The 19,745-nt window shown below is 37.9% G+C and overlaps 1 protein-coding gene across 1 annotated transcript; it reads left to right on the forward strand.

Annotated features, from left to right (window-relative positions):
• Nucleotides 1-514: 514 nt before the first annotated feature.
• LOC115955053 (kinesin-like protein KIN-UB) lies at nucleotides 515-18,367 on the forward strand. The gene is made up of 19 exons (XM_031073090.1): nucleotides 515-933; nucleotides 1,408-1,508; nucleotides 1,657-1,779; nucleotides 2,019-2,204; nucleotides 2,357-2,578; nucleotides 2,739-2,892; nucleotides 3,136-3,285; nucleotides 3,594-3,682; nucleotides 4,037-4,240; nucleotides 4,772-4,894; nucleotides 12,834-12,956; nucleotides 13,051-13,182; nucleotides 13,817-13,955; nucleotides 14,045-14,137; nucleotides 15,896-16,021; nucleotides 16,162-16,287; nucleotides 16,991-17,134; nucleotides 17,639-17,767; nucleotides 17,850-18,367. The coding sequence occupies exons 1-19, from the start codon at nucleotides 762-764 to the stop codon at nucleotides 18,008-18,010; spliced, it is 2,697 nt and encodes an 898-aa protein (XP_030928950.1). The 5' UTR covers nucleotides 515-761; the 3' UTR covers nucleotides 18,011-18,367.
• The last annotated feature ends 1,378 nt before the right edge of the window (nucleotides 18,368-19,745 follow it).

Genomic DNA, 19,745 nt, shown 5'->3' on the forward strand with positions numbered 1-19,745 from the left:
TCCACTATTTAAAATATTTTTTTACCCAATTTTTTATTGTGAAAATATAGTGAAATTGTTATGAAAATAAAGTGATAAAAGTTTTAAATGAAGTATTTTTAAATATCCTGAGGTTTAAATGAGAATTTTCAGAAATTTAAGATTTAGTTTAAATTTTTTTTATCAATATCTATTTTTTTTTCTTTTTGAGGGGGAAAAAAAAACCTGTGGCACTAAACTAGCGCAATAGCACGAGCGGTCAGTGACACACAGACACAGAGAGCTACGAAGGCGGTTCTCTGACTTCTCTCGGTTCTCACTTCTCACTTTACTCTCACGATCTGATCTGAGATCTCCAAAATCTGAACTAATAAAACCAATTAAACAGCGCTACCAAACACAGAACAAAGATTGTTAGACATCAATCAATAAACTGTTTTATGACTACAGAGATTGAGAGAATTAAAATCGATGAAAAGACATTTTGGTAAATTTCGAGTTAGACAGAGGGCCCCTCCAAACTGCAAACCAAGTGGGACCCATCGATCCGTGACCTCTGTCTTTCCCATGTCTCTTCCTCAGTACACAATAACACAACACGCTCTCTCTCTTTTTAGAATGAGTCTTCTTTCTTATTTTGTTTGAATTTCACTCCAATCACTTTGAAACCACCGCAACCAAACACCCCCAAATCCCACACCGCCTGCTATAATTTGAATGGACGAAGAGAGCGATTGAAAATTTTTTCATTTTTTTTTTTAACAGCGTGAGAGAGTTTTGGAATGGCTTCGAGTTATAGAAATGGTTACAGGGGGAGTAGTAGTGGTAGCATGAAGGTGGATCGGCCGGTACCGTCGTCAAACCTCAAAGCGTCGTCGTTTAAATCCAGACCTTCTGCGGGATCCGCTCTCCGACGTAGCAGCCCCGCCTCTCTGACCGCCCTCGGCGACGGAGGTCAGTTCAGTTCCGTTTACTTTCTCTCTATTGTTCCGATTGTTTATTGTAGTATAATTCGTAACTGTATTTGCATTTTTATGTGAATGCGATTCTGTGACTTTTTTTAGCGTTTGAGATTTTGGTTTTGCTAGGATGTGTGAAAATTTGTATGCCTCTGCAAGTTTTTGAATTAAAGAGACTAACCAAAAATAAATTTAAACCTAGTTTATGGCTTAATTTGTGGATATATCTCCGATTAGAGAGTGTGTGTATGTGTTCTAGAGTAGAGTGCATTTTCTAGGCAATGTCACTGAGCTGGCTTTTTTTGCTCTTAATTATTATTGAAGAACATTTAATAATTTTGAGCTGCATTCTTGCACTTAGACCTTGGTTCAGGTTGTAATTGTGTAAATGTAGCTACATTGACATACGTAGATATGTATACCTGGTGGACTTCGTTGTTATGTTGTGTTTTTGTGTTGTTTCCGACAGTACCTGGAAGAGTTCGAGTGGCTGTAAGATTGAGACCGCGAAATGCAGAGGAATTGGCGGCTGATGCAGATTTTGCTGATTGTGTTGAGTTGCAGCCAGAGGTGCTCCTAATGTCATTCTAGTTACAATTTTTAAATTCTACAATGTGACTTTTATCCCCCTTTTTAATTTTTTGTGAGCTCTGTTGTATTTTATAGCTTAGTTGTTGTTGTGGTGCCATTGGTCATTTTGGTTTTTGCTCTAACTCAGCTTAAAAGGTTGAAACTCCGGAAAAACAATTGGGATTCAGACACTTACGAATTTGATGAGGTGCTTACCGAATTTGCATCGCAGAAGCGTGTCTATGAAGTTGTTGCTAAGCCTGTTGTAGAGGTATGTTGTTTTTGGTGTATATTTTTTTTAGAGTGACTTCCTTACTTAAAGCTGTTTTTATTTTGGTCGTAATAGCTGATTCACGTGCCCCTTATCTTGTAGTTCTATTACTTTATTATTAGAAACTGTTCACTATGTTTCTTAAGTTAAGTTTTATGAATCAAATCTCCTGTCATATGTCGCTACTATCATATCTCAGATTCTATCCAGCAATCTAAATTTGCCCTTTGCTTTTGTAGAGTGTTCTAGATGGTTACAATGGGACTGTGATGGCTTATGGTCAGACTGGTACTGGGAAAACTTTTACTCTTGGACGAATAGGAGAGGAAGATACATCTGATCGTGGAATTATGGTTCGTTCAATGGAGGATATTTTTGCAGATATTTCTCCAGAGACTGATTCTATATCAGTCTCGTATTTGCAGGTCATGCATTCTTCTTATTCGCCATTGATGTTCATATAAAAAACCTTTTTTTTCAGATTTCAATCTTTAATCTTTGTCTTTTCTGGTTCCATCTGGGATATTTTAATCTTTACAAATTGTCTGAAATTGTTATTCTCAACAAAATTGTGTAGCTTTATATGGAGACTCTGCAAGACCTGCTTGATCCTGCAAATGATAACATTCCTATTGTGGAAGATCCAAAAACTGGCGATGTTTCAGTACCAGGGGCTACTCTTGTAGAAATCAGGGACCAGCAGAGTTTTGTGGAGCTGCTAAGAATAGGGGAAGCTCATCGAATTGCTGCTAACACAAAGTTGAATACTGAGTCTTCTCGTAGTCATGCTATTCTGATGGTGAATAATTGGCTGTCTATTACATGATCATCTTTTTAATATTAGCATAAATATTTTTTATGCTCTTGCATCGACATTTCATAATGTCTAGTTGGTAATTCTTCACATTGTTCCGTATTAAATAACAGAAATCTTGATATATTTAAGTTCCTTAGTGCAGGTACATGTTAGAAGGTCTGTCACGGGAAGAGAAGATATAATTTCCAGTGAAAATGGAGATCCCTCTCACTTGGCCAAACCCTTTAAGCCACTTGTTCGAAAAAGCAAGCTTGTTGTAGTAGATCTGGCTGGTTCAGAGCGTGTCCATAAGTCAGGTATTACCCCAACTTATGACCTCTTACATTGGTACACTTCACATTTATACGTTTATAAAACTTTTAAGTTTTTCAGAAATTGCTTCTCCATATTTGGCATGTTTTGCATGTGTACCACACACAAAAGGGGGGTTATGCATTTACATGGCTTTTGAGGAATTTGATTTGTTTTGATTCTAATGCTCTTTTTTGTGAGTTAGATTCCACAGTTATATTAACACATCTTTCTTCCTTTACTGGCAGGAAGTGAGGGACATATGTTAGAGGAAGCCAAGTCTATCAATCTCTCTCTTAGTGCATTGGGGAAGTGCATAAATGCTCTAGCTGAGAATAGTGCTCATGTTCCAGTTCGTGATTCAAAGCTTACAAGGTTGCTTAGAGATTCATTTGGAGGTGAGACATCTTTCATCTAAATGTTTTCATGTTCAATCATAGCCATATGCTCAGGTTTCTTTGTTCAAAGTTGATGGCAAACTAGCATGATTCGCATGTGTACATGTCCAATCATACTGATTTAGTGTACATTATGGTTTGGGTAGTTATTATATTCCTAGCCGTCTCTGACTTAGATGCCAATCATTGTGTTCATCAAGTAGTTCTTTCTACTTGTTTTTCCAACACATGGAAGATAGTCATAGTTTTGTATATAGTATTTTTCTATATGTTTTTCTTCAGATTGGTTATTGGTTATTGTTTCACAGGCACTGCAAGGACGTCATTAATTGTGACTATTGGCCCATCCCCACGCCATCGAGGAGAGACTGCGAGTACCATACAGTTTGGACAAAGGGTTAGTGCTGTCTATTTTTCTGTAAAGGGCTTTAAAGATTTAGCTCCAAAAATGTCTAATATTTGTCATCTACTCAAGGTCATTTATAAATTATTACATGCAGATCTACACGTTATGCTATGATTGTTTTAGATAGGCACATCTGCTAATATGTTATTATCTAGTAGTCATGTATTGTTTAGATCAATAGATCCTTTCAAACCTTTTCTTTTTCATTTTTCCCCATATCTTTCTTTACAGTTGTTCATTATTATTAACCATGCCTAGTGTTATCTTTAATATAAATGGAATCTTTGTTGGTAGTTCATACTAAATAAGTACATGAGTAATTATTAGATGTGTCATATATCACAGGCTATGAAGGTGGAGAATATGTTGAAGATAAAGGAGGAGTTTGATTATAAAAGTTTGTCTAGAAGGCTTGAAGTACAAGTGGACAAACTCATTGTGGAAAATGAGAGGCAGCAGAAAGCTTTTGAGGATGAAGTTGAAAGAATAAACGTAGAAGCACAAAATCGAATCTCTGAGGTTGAGAGAAGCTTCACAGATGCATTAGAGGTTTATTTAACTATTTATCTGAATATCACACTTATCTGCTGTAAATTTTATCTATTTTGTTTCTCATATAAGTGTTTTGTGGGTGTAAATCATGAAATGTGTTTTAATATTTATGCATCAGGCTGGATAATAGTTGAGGGTTTTAATTCTAATAACTGTTCAAATGAATTGAAGAATGAAAGGTGCCAGCCCAACCTAACTGGGATTTTGGGGATTGACTCACAGCCTTGGTAGATGAAATTCAAGTGTTTGTGTTATTTCTTTGTTAATTCTTGTCATGCTGGGTTTATTCTTCATTTGGATCTCCCAAAGGACAAGAGAAAGTTAAAAAAAAAAAAAAAGGTGTAAAAAAGCTCGTGAAAAGGAAGCCATATTAGAGAGTTATCCTTTCCCTTTTTATTTATAGTTGTAAGAATTCGTAGCAGTTTTTTACTTATATACTTTTCAGCCATGCATTTAAGTATCTCTCTTTTTTTGGGTTGAGAAACACGCATTTAAGTATCTTGTTCTTTATGTTTGTTTGTTTTGCAGAAGGAGAGGTTAAAATGCCAGATGGATTATATGGAATCAGTCAAGCAACTGGAGGAGAAGTTGGTGTTGAATCAACAAAAGCATGATTGTGATGGCTTCACTGATGGTTTATGTAATGGACAGGTACTCCTTTCTGGAAACTTTTTTGTTATATGTTGTAATTATCTTGAAAGAGGAGTCTTGTCTCAATTGTTGGTCATTGGAGATTTTTGACCCAAAGATGCATGCTGATAATTGTCAACGCTAATTTGTACCCATTTGTATATCTCAACTTTCTTTTGCATCTGTGGTTCTCTAGAATCTTTATTTGTGAATTTCAGAAGAAATTTTTGTCATAGCTTGGAGAGTGGCATAACAATTTATGTTGATGTGTTTAGCTCAAAGTTATAAATACCGTATCAGATTGGCCAATTTTTATCTTACCGGCTATGCAATTTTGGATTGTTCCAGCCTTTTTAGTAGATTTTGGTCAGGAACATGCTCTCTCTCTCTCCCTTCGGTTGTATTGCTGGTGCTTTCACAACAAACTACATGATGCCTTTGGATCGCCTCTCAGTTTCAAGAACATCTTCTTTGCTGCCATATTTTGGTCTGTGTGTGTATTTAGGATATATGCTTAGGTCTCTAGGGGAGGTGACTATGAAGAAGAAAATGTACTAAGAGAGATTGGAATATTTAGGGTTTGTGGTTGCCGTCAATTTGGGGGGTTAGCTTTACTATTGAACGGTGTTGTAGATTTGCCTTTGAAGTGTGGCTAGTGAAAGAACTCCATGGCTTGGGTCTCTGGGACTTGCATTTTTGATGAAACGGTCATGCACCGTTGTAGAAAATGCAGAGAGAGAAAGAGGGAAACAAATTGACCACCTTTGAAGCATCCAATTGTGCTTTCTTAGTGACAACCTAAATGGAAGCAGTAAATGGTTGAGTGCTTTTATTGAAATGTTAGGTCGCACTTGAATGTGAACCATAGGTTTTTTCCCTTAGCTCTTGTAGAAGCTGTAGAATTAGTCTTTCCTTCTAAAACTGAGTGAGGCCTGGCTACCTCGGATTAGTCACATAATTCTTTGGTCTGTTCGTGTCCTTGGTTTTCATGGGTGGTTCCATTTTCTTTTTTGTCGAATCCAAAACGTTTGAATTTTCAGTAGAGGAGGGAGATACTTTCTACTCTTTACGTATATTTGAAAGATATAAGGATTCTCTCCGGTCGGTTTTCATGGGAAAAGATAGTGCTTTTCGTTTGCTATCTTATGTTGAGGATCTCCTGTCAAATACTCGTCCTGAAAATTTTGCTAGAACCTTCAGGGATGGTAGTAAGGTTTTTATTTTGCAACTGGGATTCAATGTGCATGGAAGCTTTCTTATGATCTCTGAACTTCTTCATGGTCGTCGGAAGGGCCTCATCATTGTACCGGAAGGAAAGTTGGGTTGCGGGTGGAGAGGTTTTGGCTTTCATCTTTGTAAGGCTATTGCTCCTGACACTCTTGGTGTTAAATCGCCATCTCAATCTGTCATGTTCTCGACAGTGCAGAAGTTTAGAAATCAAAAATCCTTTCTGTCGGCAGCGGTGGATGGTCATCGGAAAACCAATGGAGGAAGCAGTTCAGGAAAGCTTGCAATGCCCAAAATTCAAAATTCAATCAAATCATATCAATCTATCAAGTCTACCTTGAGCAGGCGGAAGACTCAGAACCAGGATCTGCGTGAAAGGGGTGCTGGGCAGGTAAGCACGGTTCCTGAGGCTGAAGTCATGCTTGAAATAAAGGACGACACTCTTAATGGTGCTGATTCTCCTCTGTCCCTAGAAGTTTCTCTATGTTTGGTGCGTGGCTGAATGGCAAGTGGGATATTAAGTGCTCCAATATTAAGGAAGTGGGCTGTTCTGGTGCTGGGCCCACGCAAGATACTTTTAGGCCCAATGATCTTGCTGAAGCCTCCCCACTTAACCCACCCCAGCCCCTCAAACTTAAGCCCAAGCCCTCTATGATCTGGCAACCCAAAAGAAAAGAAAAGACCACCAGATTTTCTCCGATGCGAGTGACCCATAAACCAGGGATGTCGAGTCTAGGTGAGAGACCCAACCAGACTTCTTTGCACTCATCGTCTAAGCCTCTGATGTCGTCGATGCTCTCCGACGTCTCCGATGTCGCCGCTGCTCAACCCCTCAACTCCGACAAGCTCGTTGAAGCCTGCTTTGAGTTAGCGGCGTCGACTGAGTTGTTCCAAGGCTCCGATGTAGTCGACTCTGAGCTTCTCGGCTCCGACGTAGTCGACTCTGAGCTTCTCGGCTCCGACGAGTCCGAGGAGGCCATGAATGGGGCGGAATGCACCTCAGATGGCGAAGAGAGCTTACTGCGTGACCTCCGTCTGTCTCTCCAGGAGCATTCCGGTAATATAGTCAAGAAATGGGGGGACTCGGAGCAGTGGGTTCTTGAATTACGCGATGGGAGGAGGGTTGCGGTTCCGCTTCAGATCGCTTTGCCTCGGTGTGAAGCTACAGATGTTTTGGAAATGCAACAACAGCTGGCCTTAGTTAATTTGGAATCTCCTGACCTCACGAATGTGTCATCGGCTCTTTTCGAAGAGGATGAGGTTTTGGTGGAGGATGGGGCTTTGGATTCCTACTCGGAGGAAGCTGATCAGCCCCTAGTTGTTGAGCCAATTGCTTTTTCTCTACCTTCAGCCATGGCAGAACAATCTCTTGTAGATGAGGAAAGTGTGGTGAGTATGGATACTTCACAGAATCTTGAACCTTATTCTGATTGGTTTCAAAAGAGATTCAATAATTTTCATAGCTTCCTTGGCACGTCCCTTGAGGGTTTAGAAGATCAAGCAACAGAATTTTTACTGGTTGTTGAAACTGAATTATTTCGAAGGGCTGAGGTGAATAAGAAATCATGTGGTTCAAAAGGTTCGGGGGTGAAAGGTTTAAGAGAGTTGAAAGAGTTGTTTAGTTCCATAAATTATGGCTCTTCATTTGCTAGGCGTTGTGGTATTAATAGGAATCGGGTTCTTTCCATTGATCAATGAATTTGAAGCTTTTTTCTTGGAATGTCAGAGGTCTGAATGAAGCTGGCAAGAGGCTTCAGATTCGCAACTTGTTGCGATCCTGGAAGGTGGATATTGTGTGTTTGCAAGAGACCAAACTAGAATGGATTACGAGAGGTATTGTTCGAAGTATATGGAGTTGTCCATATGTAGATTGGCTGTACTTGGCCTCAGATGGTGCTTCTGGAGGAATTTTATTGATGTGGGATAGTCGAGTTGTGGAAAAGGTGGAGGAAGCGGTGGGGCATTTTTCGGTTTCTTGCAAGTTTAAAAATGTTGGCGACCAATTTGAGTGGGCTTTTTCAGGCGTTTACGGGCCAAATTTGAACAATAGGCGTAAGTTGATGTGGGAGGAACTAACCGGGTTGATCACTTGGTGGGATTTGCCTTGGTGCCTAGGAGGGGACTTTAATATTATTCGTTTCCCTTCAGAGCGTTTGGGGGCTGCTAGCTTCTCTAGGGCTATGTTTGGATTTTCTGATTTTGTTTCTTTGCATGGGTTGATGGATATTAATATGGAAGGGGGCCTTTATACCTGGTCCAATTCTTCCTCCACTTCTCGGCTAGACCGGTTCCTTTTCTCCCCTACTTTGGCTGATCACTTCACTCAGTTCACCCAAAAAAGGATGTCTAGAGTTCTTTCTGACCACTTTCCTATATTGTTGGAGGGTGGGAGGCAGCGAAGAGGAAAAATTCCTTTCCGTTTTGAAAATATGTGGTTGAGGGTGGATAATTTTGTCGACAAAGTGAATATGTGGTGGGCTTCCTACTCGTTCCAAGGAACCCCAAGTTTTATTCTTGCTAAGAAGTTGGCTGCCTTAAAGTTGGATTTAAAAAAGTGGAATGAGACTGAGTTTGGCAATGTCACTTTTAAGAAACAAGACCTTTGGAACAAACTGAATGGTTTGGATGCTAAAGCGGAGACTCTTAGTCTATCTGTTGAGGAGAAGTTAGCTCAAACTAATCTTCGTACAGATATTGGAAAGTTGACTCTTATAGAAGAGACTAGTTGGAGGCAAAAGTCTAGGGTGTTGTATTTGAAGGAAGGGGATGCTAATACCAAATTCTTTCATAGAATGGCTAATTCTAACAGAAAAAATAATGGTATTGAAAGCCTAATGGTTAATGGTACCTTGTCTTCGGATCAGGGTATAATTGCAGACTACATTACTCATTCCTTCATGAATCTATACTCTGAGCAGCAGGTTGAGCGGCCATTTCCGGATTTGTTGGTTTTTCCAATGATATCTGGTGAGAATGCGGATTGGTTAGAGAGGCCTTTTGAAGAGGCAGAAATTTTTGATGTCATTCCAAGTTTTCATGGTGATAAATCCCTTGGTCCAGATGGTTTCCCTATGGCTTTTTTCCAAGCTTGTTGGGGGATTGTTAAGCCTGATCTCATGGCTGTTTTTCATCATTTTTATGCCATTGGTCAGTTTGAGAAAAGTTTAAATGCAACTTTTATTACTCTCATTCCTAAAAAACATGCGGCTAATGAGATTGGAGATTTTCGGCCCATTAGTTTGGTTGGAGTGGTTTATAAAATTATTGCTAAAGTCTTGGCTAATCGTCTCCGCTCGGTGATGGGGGATTTAATCTCAGCTTCTCAAAATGCTTTGGTGAGGGACAGACAGATCCTTGACCCTGTTCTTATTGCTAATGAATGTCTTGACAGTAGATTGAAGTCTGGGATGCCGGGGCTGATTTGTAAGTTGGATGTTGAGAAGGCCTTTGACCATGTAAACTGGAATTTTCTGCTGCAGATGTTAGAAAGAAGTGGTTTCTCTGCCAAATGGAGACAATGGATCCTCTTTTGTCTATCCACTGTCCGTTTCTCCATCTTGATTAATGGCTCTCCTTGTGGATTCTTTGGTAGCACTAGAGGCTTGAGGCAAGGTGATCCGTTGTCTCCTTTCTTGTTTGTCTTGGTGATGGAAGCTCTTGGAAGAATGTTGGATAAAGCTGTTCATGAAGGTCGCATGTCGGGTTTCAGTGTGGGTAACTTGGAGGGAAGATCCAAGGCGGTGTCTCATCTCCTTTTTGCGGATGACACTCTAATCTTTTGTGAGGCTGATTTAGATCAGATTTTGATTCTTCGTATGATTCTTATCTGGTTTGAGGTGGTGTCAGGCCTAAAGATTAACCTAGGCAAGTCAGAATTGGTTCCAGTTGGGGTAGTCAATCATATAGACCTTTTCTTGGTTGTTCTTGGCTGCAAGCAGGGCTCTCTCCCAATGAAATATCTTGGTCTTCCTTTGGGTGCTAAATTCAAGGATAAGACTATCTGGAATCCAATTCTGAAGAAAATGGAGAGGAGATTGGCGGGTTGGAAACGCTTATATTTATCCAAGGGAGGTAGAGTCACCCTAATCAAAAGCACCCTTTCTAATTTACCCACTTATTTTCTATCTCTATTTCCTATTCCTGCTAGTGTGGCTAACCTAATTGAGAGGCTCCAACGGAATTTCTTATGGGGCAGTTTTGGAGATGATCCTAAAATTCATTTGGTTAAATGGGCTACTGTTTATTCTCCTATTTCTTCGGGTGGCTTAGGGATAAGGAAGATTAGACTCTTCAATGAAGCTTTGCTTGGGAAGTGGCTTTGGAGATTCGGGATTGAGGAAGATGCCCTTTGGAGGCAAGTGATAGAGATAAAATATGGATGTATGTGGGGGGGCTGGTGTACCAGAGCTGTGATTGGCCCTTATGGTGTTGGTTTATGGAAAAATATCCATCAGGGATGGCCTTCCTTCTCTCGCCATATTCTATATGATATTGGTGATGGGTCTAGAGTGAAGTTTTGACAGGACCGGTGGTGTGGAGAGACTTCTCTTGCTGTTAGTTATCCGGACTTGTTCAGATTTTGCAGGAATAAGGATGCCAGTGTGGCTGAGCTTATGATGTCCACCAATGGTGTCCGCTTTTGGGATGTGAGATTCATTAGGGGTGTGCATGCTCGGGATCTAGAGGCTATGTCTGATTTCTTGGAAACCATTTATGGTTCTTCTATAAGGGGGCTAGGTGAGGATAAATTGTGTTGGATTCCTAGCAAAGTTTAGGGTTTCTTGGTTAGTGATTATTATAGAATTTTAGCTGGCTCTGCCTTCTTTGGTTTTCCTTGGAAAAGTATTTGGAAGCAGAAGATTCCCTCTAGAGTTGCTTTCTTTGTTTGGACTGCTGCCTTAGGGAAATGCTTGACGATTGATAATTTACGTAAAAGGAAGGTATGGATTTTGGATTGGTGCTACATGTGTAAGAGAAATGGTGAATTGATTGACCATCTATTCCTTCATTGTCCTTTTGCTTCGGATCTATGGTCTATGGTTTTGGGTCTTTTTGGAGTTTCTTGGGTTATGCCACACTCTGTTTTGGGGCTGTTGCGTTGTTGGCAAGGCAGCTTTGGTCGTCATCGAAATGGTTTTATTTGGTCTATCATTCCTCATTGCTTATTGTGGTGCCTTTGGAGGGAGAGGAATAGTAGATGTTTTGAAGATTCTGAGAGATCTATTCCGGACTTCAAGCTTCTCTTTTTTAGAACTTTAAGGGATTGGTTGTTTGCTTTGCAAAATAAATCTTTCCCTTCTTTTATTGTTTTCCTAGACTCTTGTAATTTTTGTATTTGATTTCCTCTCCCTTGTTCACTTCCGGTGCACTTGGGTGTTCCTTTTTATCAATATATCTTATTACTTATCAAAAAAAGAAATGTTAGGTCGCACTTTTAAATTCACCTGGTTTTAGAACTTTAATTATTTCCTAGATAGCTCTTTATTTTCCACATTTCATAGACCATAAACAACTATAAGAGCATTAAAGTAACCGTCTGAAAATAGCAAATCAAGTGTATCGCCTTCAACCCACCTTTGATTACGCCTAGATCCAACCTCCACCCAGTGTGAACCCAACAAACCTGCACCAATTTCACTAGAAAATCTTGTAGCTTATGACTATGCTGCCAAGAAATATGTATCGTGCTTCCTAAGACCCTGACAAACCATGCCATGGAGCTCCTCTGCTTGCAACGCTCTGTTGATGGAGGTTAAATGTTACCCTCCACTGAGTCGATGATGACCACAAATAAGACTCATGAGATTCAACGAGAGGGCAAGAGAGAGAGAGAAACTTTGGGAAATTTTGAGTGATGTGGAAAGTAATATTTTCTCCACTGTTAGAGCTAATGGAGACCCATGTTAAAAAAAAAGGGTAAAAACTTAAAAGTTACATCATGTGTTTCCCAAGCCAATCTGAAATGACTTCTGGTACAGTATTTATAACTTGTTATGAACCGGATTTCTAACAAGTTGTTTTAATGGAGATTTAATTGAATTAGAGGTGATTAGCTTCCTAGAACTTGAGAATGAGAGATAAATTGGTTATTCTTCTGCTTGATTATTATTTATCTTTTAAACATATATAAATAGCCAACCTTTTGAAGATGAGATAACCTCACCGTGACTAATCTTAAATAATAGGAACCAACTCCAATCTGAATACAACCTAAAAGGAATGCAAATATTATCTGATACTTTATTAAATCCTAATCCTACCGCGTAATTATTTAAACGCCAAATTGAAACTGCTAGGCTTAGCCATAATTCGCCTCATGCATGGTTGATCCCTTTACTGTCTGAATTGGCTTCTTCAACGGACTTAAGTAACATAATTTTGGTTTTATCTTTCTAAGGTTCTATCGATTGGGTTTTTATTTTTTATTATTTTTTTTTAAATTTTTAATTTTTAAATTTTTTTTTTATCTTTTATTTTTGGTTAACCTAGTTTACATGCTTTCCATGTGTGCATCTATGAGTTGATTGGATCTGCTCTCTAATTATAGGCATATTTCTTTGCTTTAATGGAGCTAGATGGCTTATTGCACCAGAATGAAGTTTTGATGGTTTGGTGTAATGGAAAATAATTTGGCATCAGTGCCCTAGTTGATGCAGTCATTCACTTTCTAAACACTAATTGGTTGACTTTCTTAAAATGATCATATTGTATTTTTATTTTGTTCATTATGCAGGGGTCTAGGCTTTCTGTTGCTGAGATAAACAACCTGCTTGAAAAGGAAACTAACCTAAGAAAAGCAGCTGAAGAGGAGGTAGAACATCTTAAAAGTCAACTTGGGCAACATTTACAGTTAGAGGTATGGTTTTTTACCTGGATTACAGAGTTCTTTTGTATTAGCATTCACTGGATTTGATCAACTTCTGGTATATAAGGGATTTTTGGTATACTAGGCAGGTGGAGATACAGAGGTTTTAAAGCTTCTTAAAATTATAGAAGATGAGGCTCATCAGAAGAAGAAACTTGAAGAAGAAATAATAATACTACGGAGTCAGTTGTTGCAATCAACTTTTGAAGCTGACCAGGTATTTGATTGTAGAAGTTAAGCTTACTCTTTTGGCTTGATTTAGATTCTGTTTGTGCTTCGAAGTTGACATTGCCATCAAATTTTTTTTTGGTGACTCCATTGTCATGGTATTTGAGATTTTAACTGTCCATTTCCTAAAAAACATGATTGTTTCATGGTTTATATGAATCCAGGAGTTCTATAACAGGAGCTCACTAGAGTTGCCTGGATATTTGCTTGATGCTTGCTTAATTAAAATTCGTTTTGTTTTTGTGTGTTTTGGGGGGGGGGGGGGGGGGTCAGAGGGGGGTTGAGAAAATATTGATATTGTACACAGTGCACAAAGCTCTCACTCTTGCTGGGTTTGAGAGAGGTGATTGGTAGTCACTCTTACCCCAATTTTTCAAAGAGGCCGATTGCTATACTCGAACCTGTGACTTGTCGCTTATGGTGGAAGACACTTGCAATTGCACCAAGGCCCACCTCTAAGTACCTATTTGTTTGAGAACCCCCTTGTTTAGAACTGTTAATGGATTTGGTTATTAGTTATTTAATTCTTAAGAGTTAAGCTTTCTTGCCCCTCCTTAGCATTTGCTTTAGCATGCGTATTTTTGTAAATTTTAATATGCTTTCCTTTGGTTTTATTTGTATAGATGAGGAGATGTCTTGAAAGAAGTGGGCCTGGAAATGCATACACTGGTCTAGATTCTTCCATGTCTCCATTTAGGCATTCCCAATTCAAAGACTCTGGGAATGGACAGAAGGCATCAATTGCAACACTCTTTGAGCAAGGTAGTTGAAGAATTTATAAAATTAATATGATTTTACCTTATACAATTTTCATATTTCTTATGGTTTTTTTCCATCAATTAATTTTACAGTAGGATTGCAAAAGATCTTGGCACTACTTGAGTCAGAAGATGCCAATGTACGGATTCATGCTGTGAAAGTGGTGGCCAACCTAGCAGCTGAAGGTGGGTAATTTTTTTTTTCTTCAGTTCTCTTTGGCTTTGTTAATAAGATATTTGCTTCTGTGTACCATCTGTTTTCTTTTGTGTAACTAACGTAGTCTAGATTGAATGGTTGTGTTTACAACAATAACAACAACAAAGCCTTAGTCCCTAAACATTGATTGGTTTTGTTTCTGATGAAGTTTTACTTGTAGAACTAACTTCAGATGTGGTTTATTCTGTTGTGATCTTTACTTCATGTTGTTGAACTTAATTAAAGGTGTCTTGTGGTGGTGAACTGGTAATTAGTTTAGTTGTGGAAAAGTCTAGTTGCCCTTTGTTTAGGTTTTTTTGCTGGTGACAAAAAAGGAGAATAGATTCTGTGTGAGGTTCAGTGGAGGAGAATGTTTGCCCCTAGATATTATTTTAGTAGTTATTGGTCTATTAAGTGAAGGCATAGTCCTATTTTTGTGTGGAACTAAAGTTGTCATCCATTTTTTAAGATTATTTTTTCTTAATCACTATCATTTAATAGTAAGGGTAATGTGTGCAAATAAAGTTTCAGCCTCTTGTTTATTTGTAGTAGTATTTGGAGTAAATAAATGAAGCCAAAGGTGAATATTTCTTGTATGACACATTATCTCCACTGTATCTATTGTATATTATGATACATAGAATTTATAGGTTGCACCTGGATTTGTGGATTTCAAATAAAGGGTTTTGAAGAATAATTGCTATATAGATTGCTTGATATGATTTGTAACAACAAATAAGGATTTTGCTCAATAAAATCGCTTATGTTTTGAATTTGAAATAATATCTTACACCTAATTATTTCAAACCCACATCTTAATAATGCATAAATCCATCCATGAATTTCATTAATAAAATATATTTGTACTTTTCTTACTTTATTCAAGTCATTTAAACTAAAAACTGAATTCCAAATTATTCTCTTCAAAAGTTGAAATACTTTCATTAAAATGAACCAATAAGGAATAATCTTAGAACCCCCAATAGGTGATCTATGGCTGATGACAGGAGTGATCTTATCATCTGACTTTCATTTTAATGCAATTTTCTCTAGCACCCTTCTTGTACTTCATAATGTACACACACACTAGGTTCGAGTTACACTTGGTATAAGTTTTGTCATTGTTACATTACTTAATAACTTTCGATTGGGTATATTTTTGACAAATCCACTGTTAGATTACATTGTCTTCTTATACCTTTCATGCTGGTAAAATATCAATACAATAATAGATTAGTAAATGTCATATATAAAATGTTTATCTTTGAACTTTTATATACTTTAAAATTATGCACAAAACATTAGTTTTTGGATCAAATAGTAAATAACATCTGACTGTCAACTAACATAAAATTTGGTGTCAAGAACAAAGGAGATATGTAATTCAACTGTAAGATTTTTAAAATATTAACTCAATAAAAAGTTATTAGGCGGTGTAACATTAATAAAGAGTTACATTAGGTGTTTCTTTGTTATAATCCTATATATAGTTACATTGTTGTTAAGATACCATGCATTTACCAAAACTGTTACATCCTTGTTAGATTGTGTTGCTAACTTGCTATGATCCTGTAAGGTTGTCCGTGAGTAGAAAAGAATCATTTAAGAATCCCTCAAATACTTTCTAAGTTCCTAAAATGATTTGATATCTTAGCACACATACTATTTTTCTTCAGATGCATCCTGTTGCCTTCTTTGAATTTATTCTTAGAATGATTAATGATATGTACTTGCCATGAAAAAAGCAGAAGCCAATCAGAAAAAAATTGTTGAATCTGGTGGCCTTACTTCCTTACTGATGCTTCTTAGAAGCTTTGAAGATGAAACTGTTCGCAGAGTAGCAGCTGGTGCAATTGCCAATCTTGCTATGAATGGTAATTTTGCATTTATATTTTTCCTTATGTTTGAGACTTCAGGAGCTTTTGTACTTTAGTTTGACTCTAATCACTATTGCATTAGGATTTGTTCATTTGGATACATCATATTTTAAGTTGCTTCCTTTCTGGAATTGCAGAAGCCAATCAAGAACTTATAATGCTTGAAGGGGGAATTAGTCTTTTATCAATAACAGCAGCTGATGCTGAGGATCCTCAAACCCTACGCATGGTTGCTGGAGCTATTGCTAATCTATGTGGCAATGGTATACTGAATTTGCATATTCTTCTTTGTTATGTTTTTGTTCATTCATGCCATTTAGCTTTTGAGAAAGTATATGTTGAGAAATTTGCAAGAATTCTTGGGCGTGACAACAATTGGGAAGCACATCTAATCTAGTCTAGAACTTCTTTTTTGGGCTGAAGATCTAGGCTAGAACTCTTGCATTTTAAGGAAGTGATACCTTTGGCTTATGACAAAAAGTGCATCATCGTAATCTTCTAATTTTTTAAAGATATCATTTTTATTTTCTTTTCTTGATAATAGAATATAAAGAAAGATTGCCTTAAATAATATTCTCTCTGCAGTAATAATTTCTATGTGATTTAATTTACTTTCTAATGGTAGAATCTAGTGGATGAGAGAAAACTTTTGAAGTCGGTTTTCAAATATTTAAATGTAAAATATTATTTTAATTTCATATTCTTATTTTTCTGCCGAAATTTCTTAAGAACAATTGTGATCTGAAAAATCTAGAGAGAGAGGGTTGGTTGATCTTGAAGATACCCATTGCTGTTATATAAGCTTTTTAGAAGATCTTCGTTCTTCAGTATTTTAGTTATTTGAACCTTTTGTCCTCACACTTTCTATGAAGCTTGTTTTTTTTTTTTTTAAAAGTTTAAATCATGCTTTGCTGATATTTATTTTCCCTTTTTTCCTTCTTGTTTACCTACCCCTTCAATCCGTAGATAAGTTACAGATGAAGCTGAGGTCTGAAGGCGGAATCAAGGCTTTGTTAGGAATTGTGAGATGTGGGCATCCTGATGTTCTATCCCAAGTTGCACGTGGGATTGCTAACTTTGCAAAATGCGAGTCCCGAGGTTCTACTCAAGGTATGAGCCTTAATTAATTAATTTATTTTGGCAAGTATGGTGCCTCATTTATCCAACACAAGTCATTGCTTAGTCCATTATTTTTATGCATCTGGAGTTGTTGTCTTCCTGTTGCCTGTAAGTTGTGATAAATGAATTTGATGACTATTCAAAGGGATTGATGTTATGCAATTTGTGGTTATGCAATTTATCATGTTACTATTGGTTGTCCAAAAATGATAACTCATTTGAAATAATTTAGGTTTTTTCAACCCTTATTTTGGGTTGTTTGATGCTCCAGTGACCCAATTCCAGTAAAAGCAATTTCAATGCTGCTGACACAATTCTGATAATAATGTTAGATGGCACTTTTGGATTTGCAGTAACAATATTTTTTTTAAGATGTTAAAATAGATCACATTATGTTATCTATTATAGAACACTGCATTTACATCAATGGATGCGATTAATAATGTCATAGACTTTCTACTGTGTCGTGTAATTAATATAGTGCCTTTGTTATAGGGATAAAAAGTGGCAGATCTCTTTTGATAGAAGATGGTGCACTTCCATGGATTGTACAAAATGCTAATAATGAAGCTGCACCAATCAGGCGTCATATTGAGCTTGCACTCTGCCACCTGGCACAGCATGGTATGTGGACTTTCCACTTCTTATTGACTAACTTATATATCTGAGATTTGTTCCTCTAAAAGTCTGGGTTTTCAAATTGCAGAAGTAAATGCGAAGGACATGATTAGTGGAGGTGCCCTCTGGGAGCTAGTTCGTATCTCACGGGATTGCTCCAGAGAGGACATAAGGAGTCTTGCCCGCCGGACATTAAATTCCAGCCCCACCTTTAAATCAGAAATGCGGCGGTTGCGGATAGAGTACTGATGATGGGCTTGTCTGAATTGTTACTCTTACATCTAGCTGATGAGTGTGATGTGCAGAAACTGCTAAAAATGTGCTGTTTAGGCTTGGTTGGAAGGTGATCTTACCCATGCTACACAAGGGGGCATTCGGCAGTTGATTCTCCACTCGCAAATTTTGTAATGTGTAGGCTGGGCTTGTAAGCCATGATTATAGCTTCATTGACCATCCATGATTGTAGCCTAGCGGAAAAGAAATGAAAAGAAGAAAAATTTTGCTGCTGAATGAGTCAAATTCGTTTCATCTTCAGTTTCTGAAGTGGGACTGACTCAATGTCCAGCTCCTCTGTTTCAATGTGAATGTTGTATAATTTGATTTGTACGAGCAACATAATCATCATTCTTTATGTAGTATTTTTTTTTTTGAAAGGCATTCTTTATGTAGTATAAAGGTTGAGAAATTCGAATGGCAATTTTTCATAGCTCCATTGTCTGCGGACCCCAAAATGCTTGAGAAAGGCTAAAAAAATTTGAGAGTTTTACAACTTCTGCACTTTCAAAAACCTGTCAAAGAATTTCTTCACTTTTAAATACTGATAATTGATGGGCAAAATTATAAAATTCTAATAACATTTTAAAGTGGAAATGTTTCCCACAATGTCACCAACGCTAGATGAGTTGCCTTGTAATAATTCTATTACCGGTCAACAGTTGTGCAGCAGCAGCCATAATTTTATTCCAAAAGGAACGGAGGACCGAATGACTGTGTGTGAAGGTAAAAAAGGTGATAAAATTGGGCTATTTATGAGGTCCCTGTAGCAACTGATAGAGAGTAATGGTCGGAAATATTTGCGTAGTGGGTTAATCTGCATAAAGGTTGAAACCTACATGCGACTGATAGTGTGTAAAAGTTGCATGGTTGACTTCTAGGTCAGCATGTCAGTTTGAGTGATATCACATCAGAAATCTCTCAGGCTCCGATTCACCTCAGTAGGTCAAGCCCAATGGCCTCAATTCTTTTGGCCTCAGCAGCCACCTTGACCTGTCTTCTTCCTTGTCTCAGCCTCATCACTTGCGCTACCCTTCTAGTTGTAGATTTGTTCTTGGAACCTTAGAGCACTTACAGCAGTAGTGCTATATTGCTACATTTTAGCTTTTTAGACACTAAAAACTTGCTGCAGGAGTGGAGCTAAATCTAAAAATTTTAGCTCTATTGCTACAGTGCACATCTATCTATAGATGTGCACTGTTCATGAGAGCAAAAAAAAAAAAAAAAAAAAAAAAAAAATTTAGTCTGCCTTGCTCCTTTTTTTATTCTTTCTTTTCACACCGTGCCTCTCTCTCTCTCTCTCTCTCTCTCATTCACTCTCATCTCATCTCTGAAGCTCATCTCTCTAAAGCTCACTCTCTCAACTCCAGTCTCTCAACTCCGGTCTAAAGCTCATCGAAGCTTACCCACGCCACCTTCAATCATACACACCTAAACCTCTTATCTCTTCCTCACTTTCAGATTATCTCTCCGTTTCCTTTTCTCTTCTTTCTTTCTCTCATTCTCTCTTCTTCCTTTTCTCTTTTCTTCAGATCGGCATTGGGTTTGTGTAGTGGTGGACGGGTTGTGCAATGGGTTTATGCCGTGGGTTTGTGTGGTGGTGGGTTTTTGTAGTGGTGGACTAGGGTTGTACAATGGATTTGTGCAATTGGGGTTGGTGTGGTGGATGGCCATGGGTGGTGAATCGTGGAGACTTGGTGGTTGCTGGGTT

The sequence above is a fragment of the Quercus lobata genome, chromosome 8 (genome assembly GCF_001633185.2).
Source record: "Quercus lobata isolate SW786 chromosome 8, ValleyOak3.0 Primary Assembly, whole genome shotgun sequence".
NCBI lineage: Eukaryota > Viridiplantae > Streptophyta > Magnoliopsida > Fagales > Fagaceae > Quercus > Quercus lobata.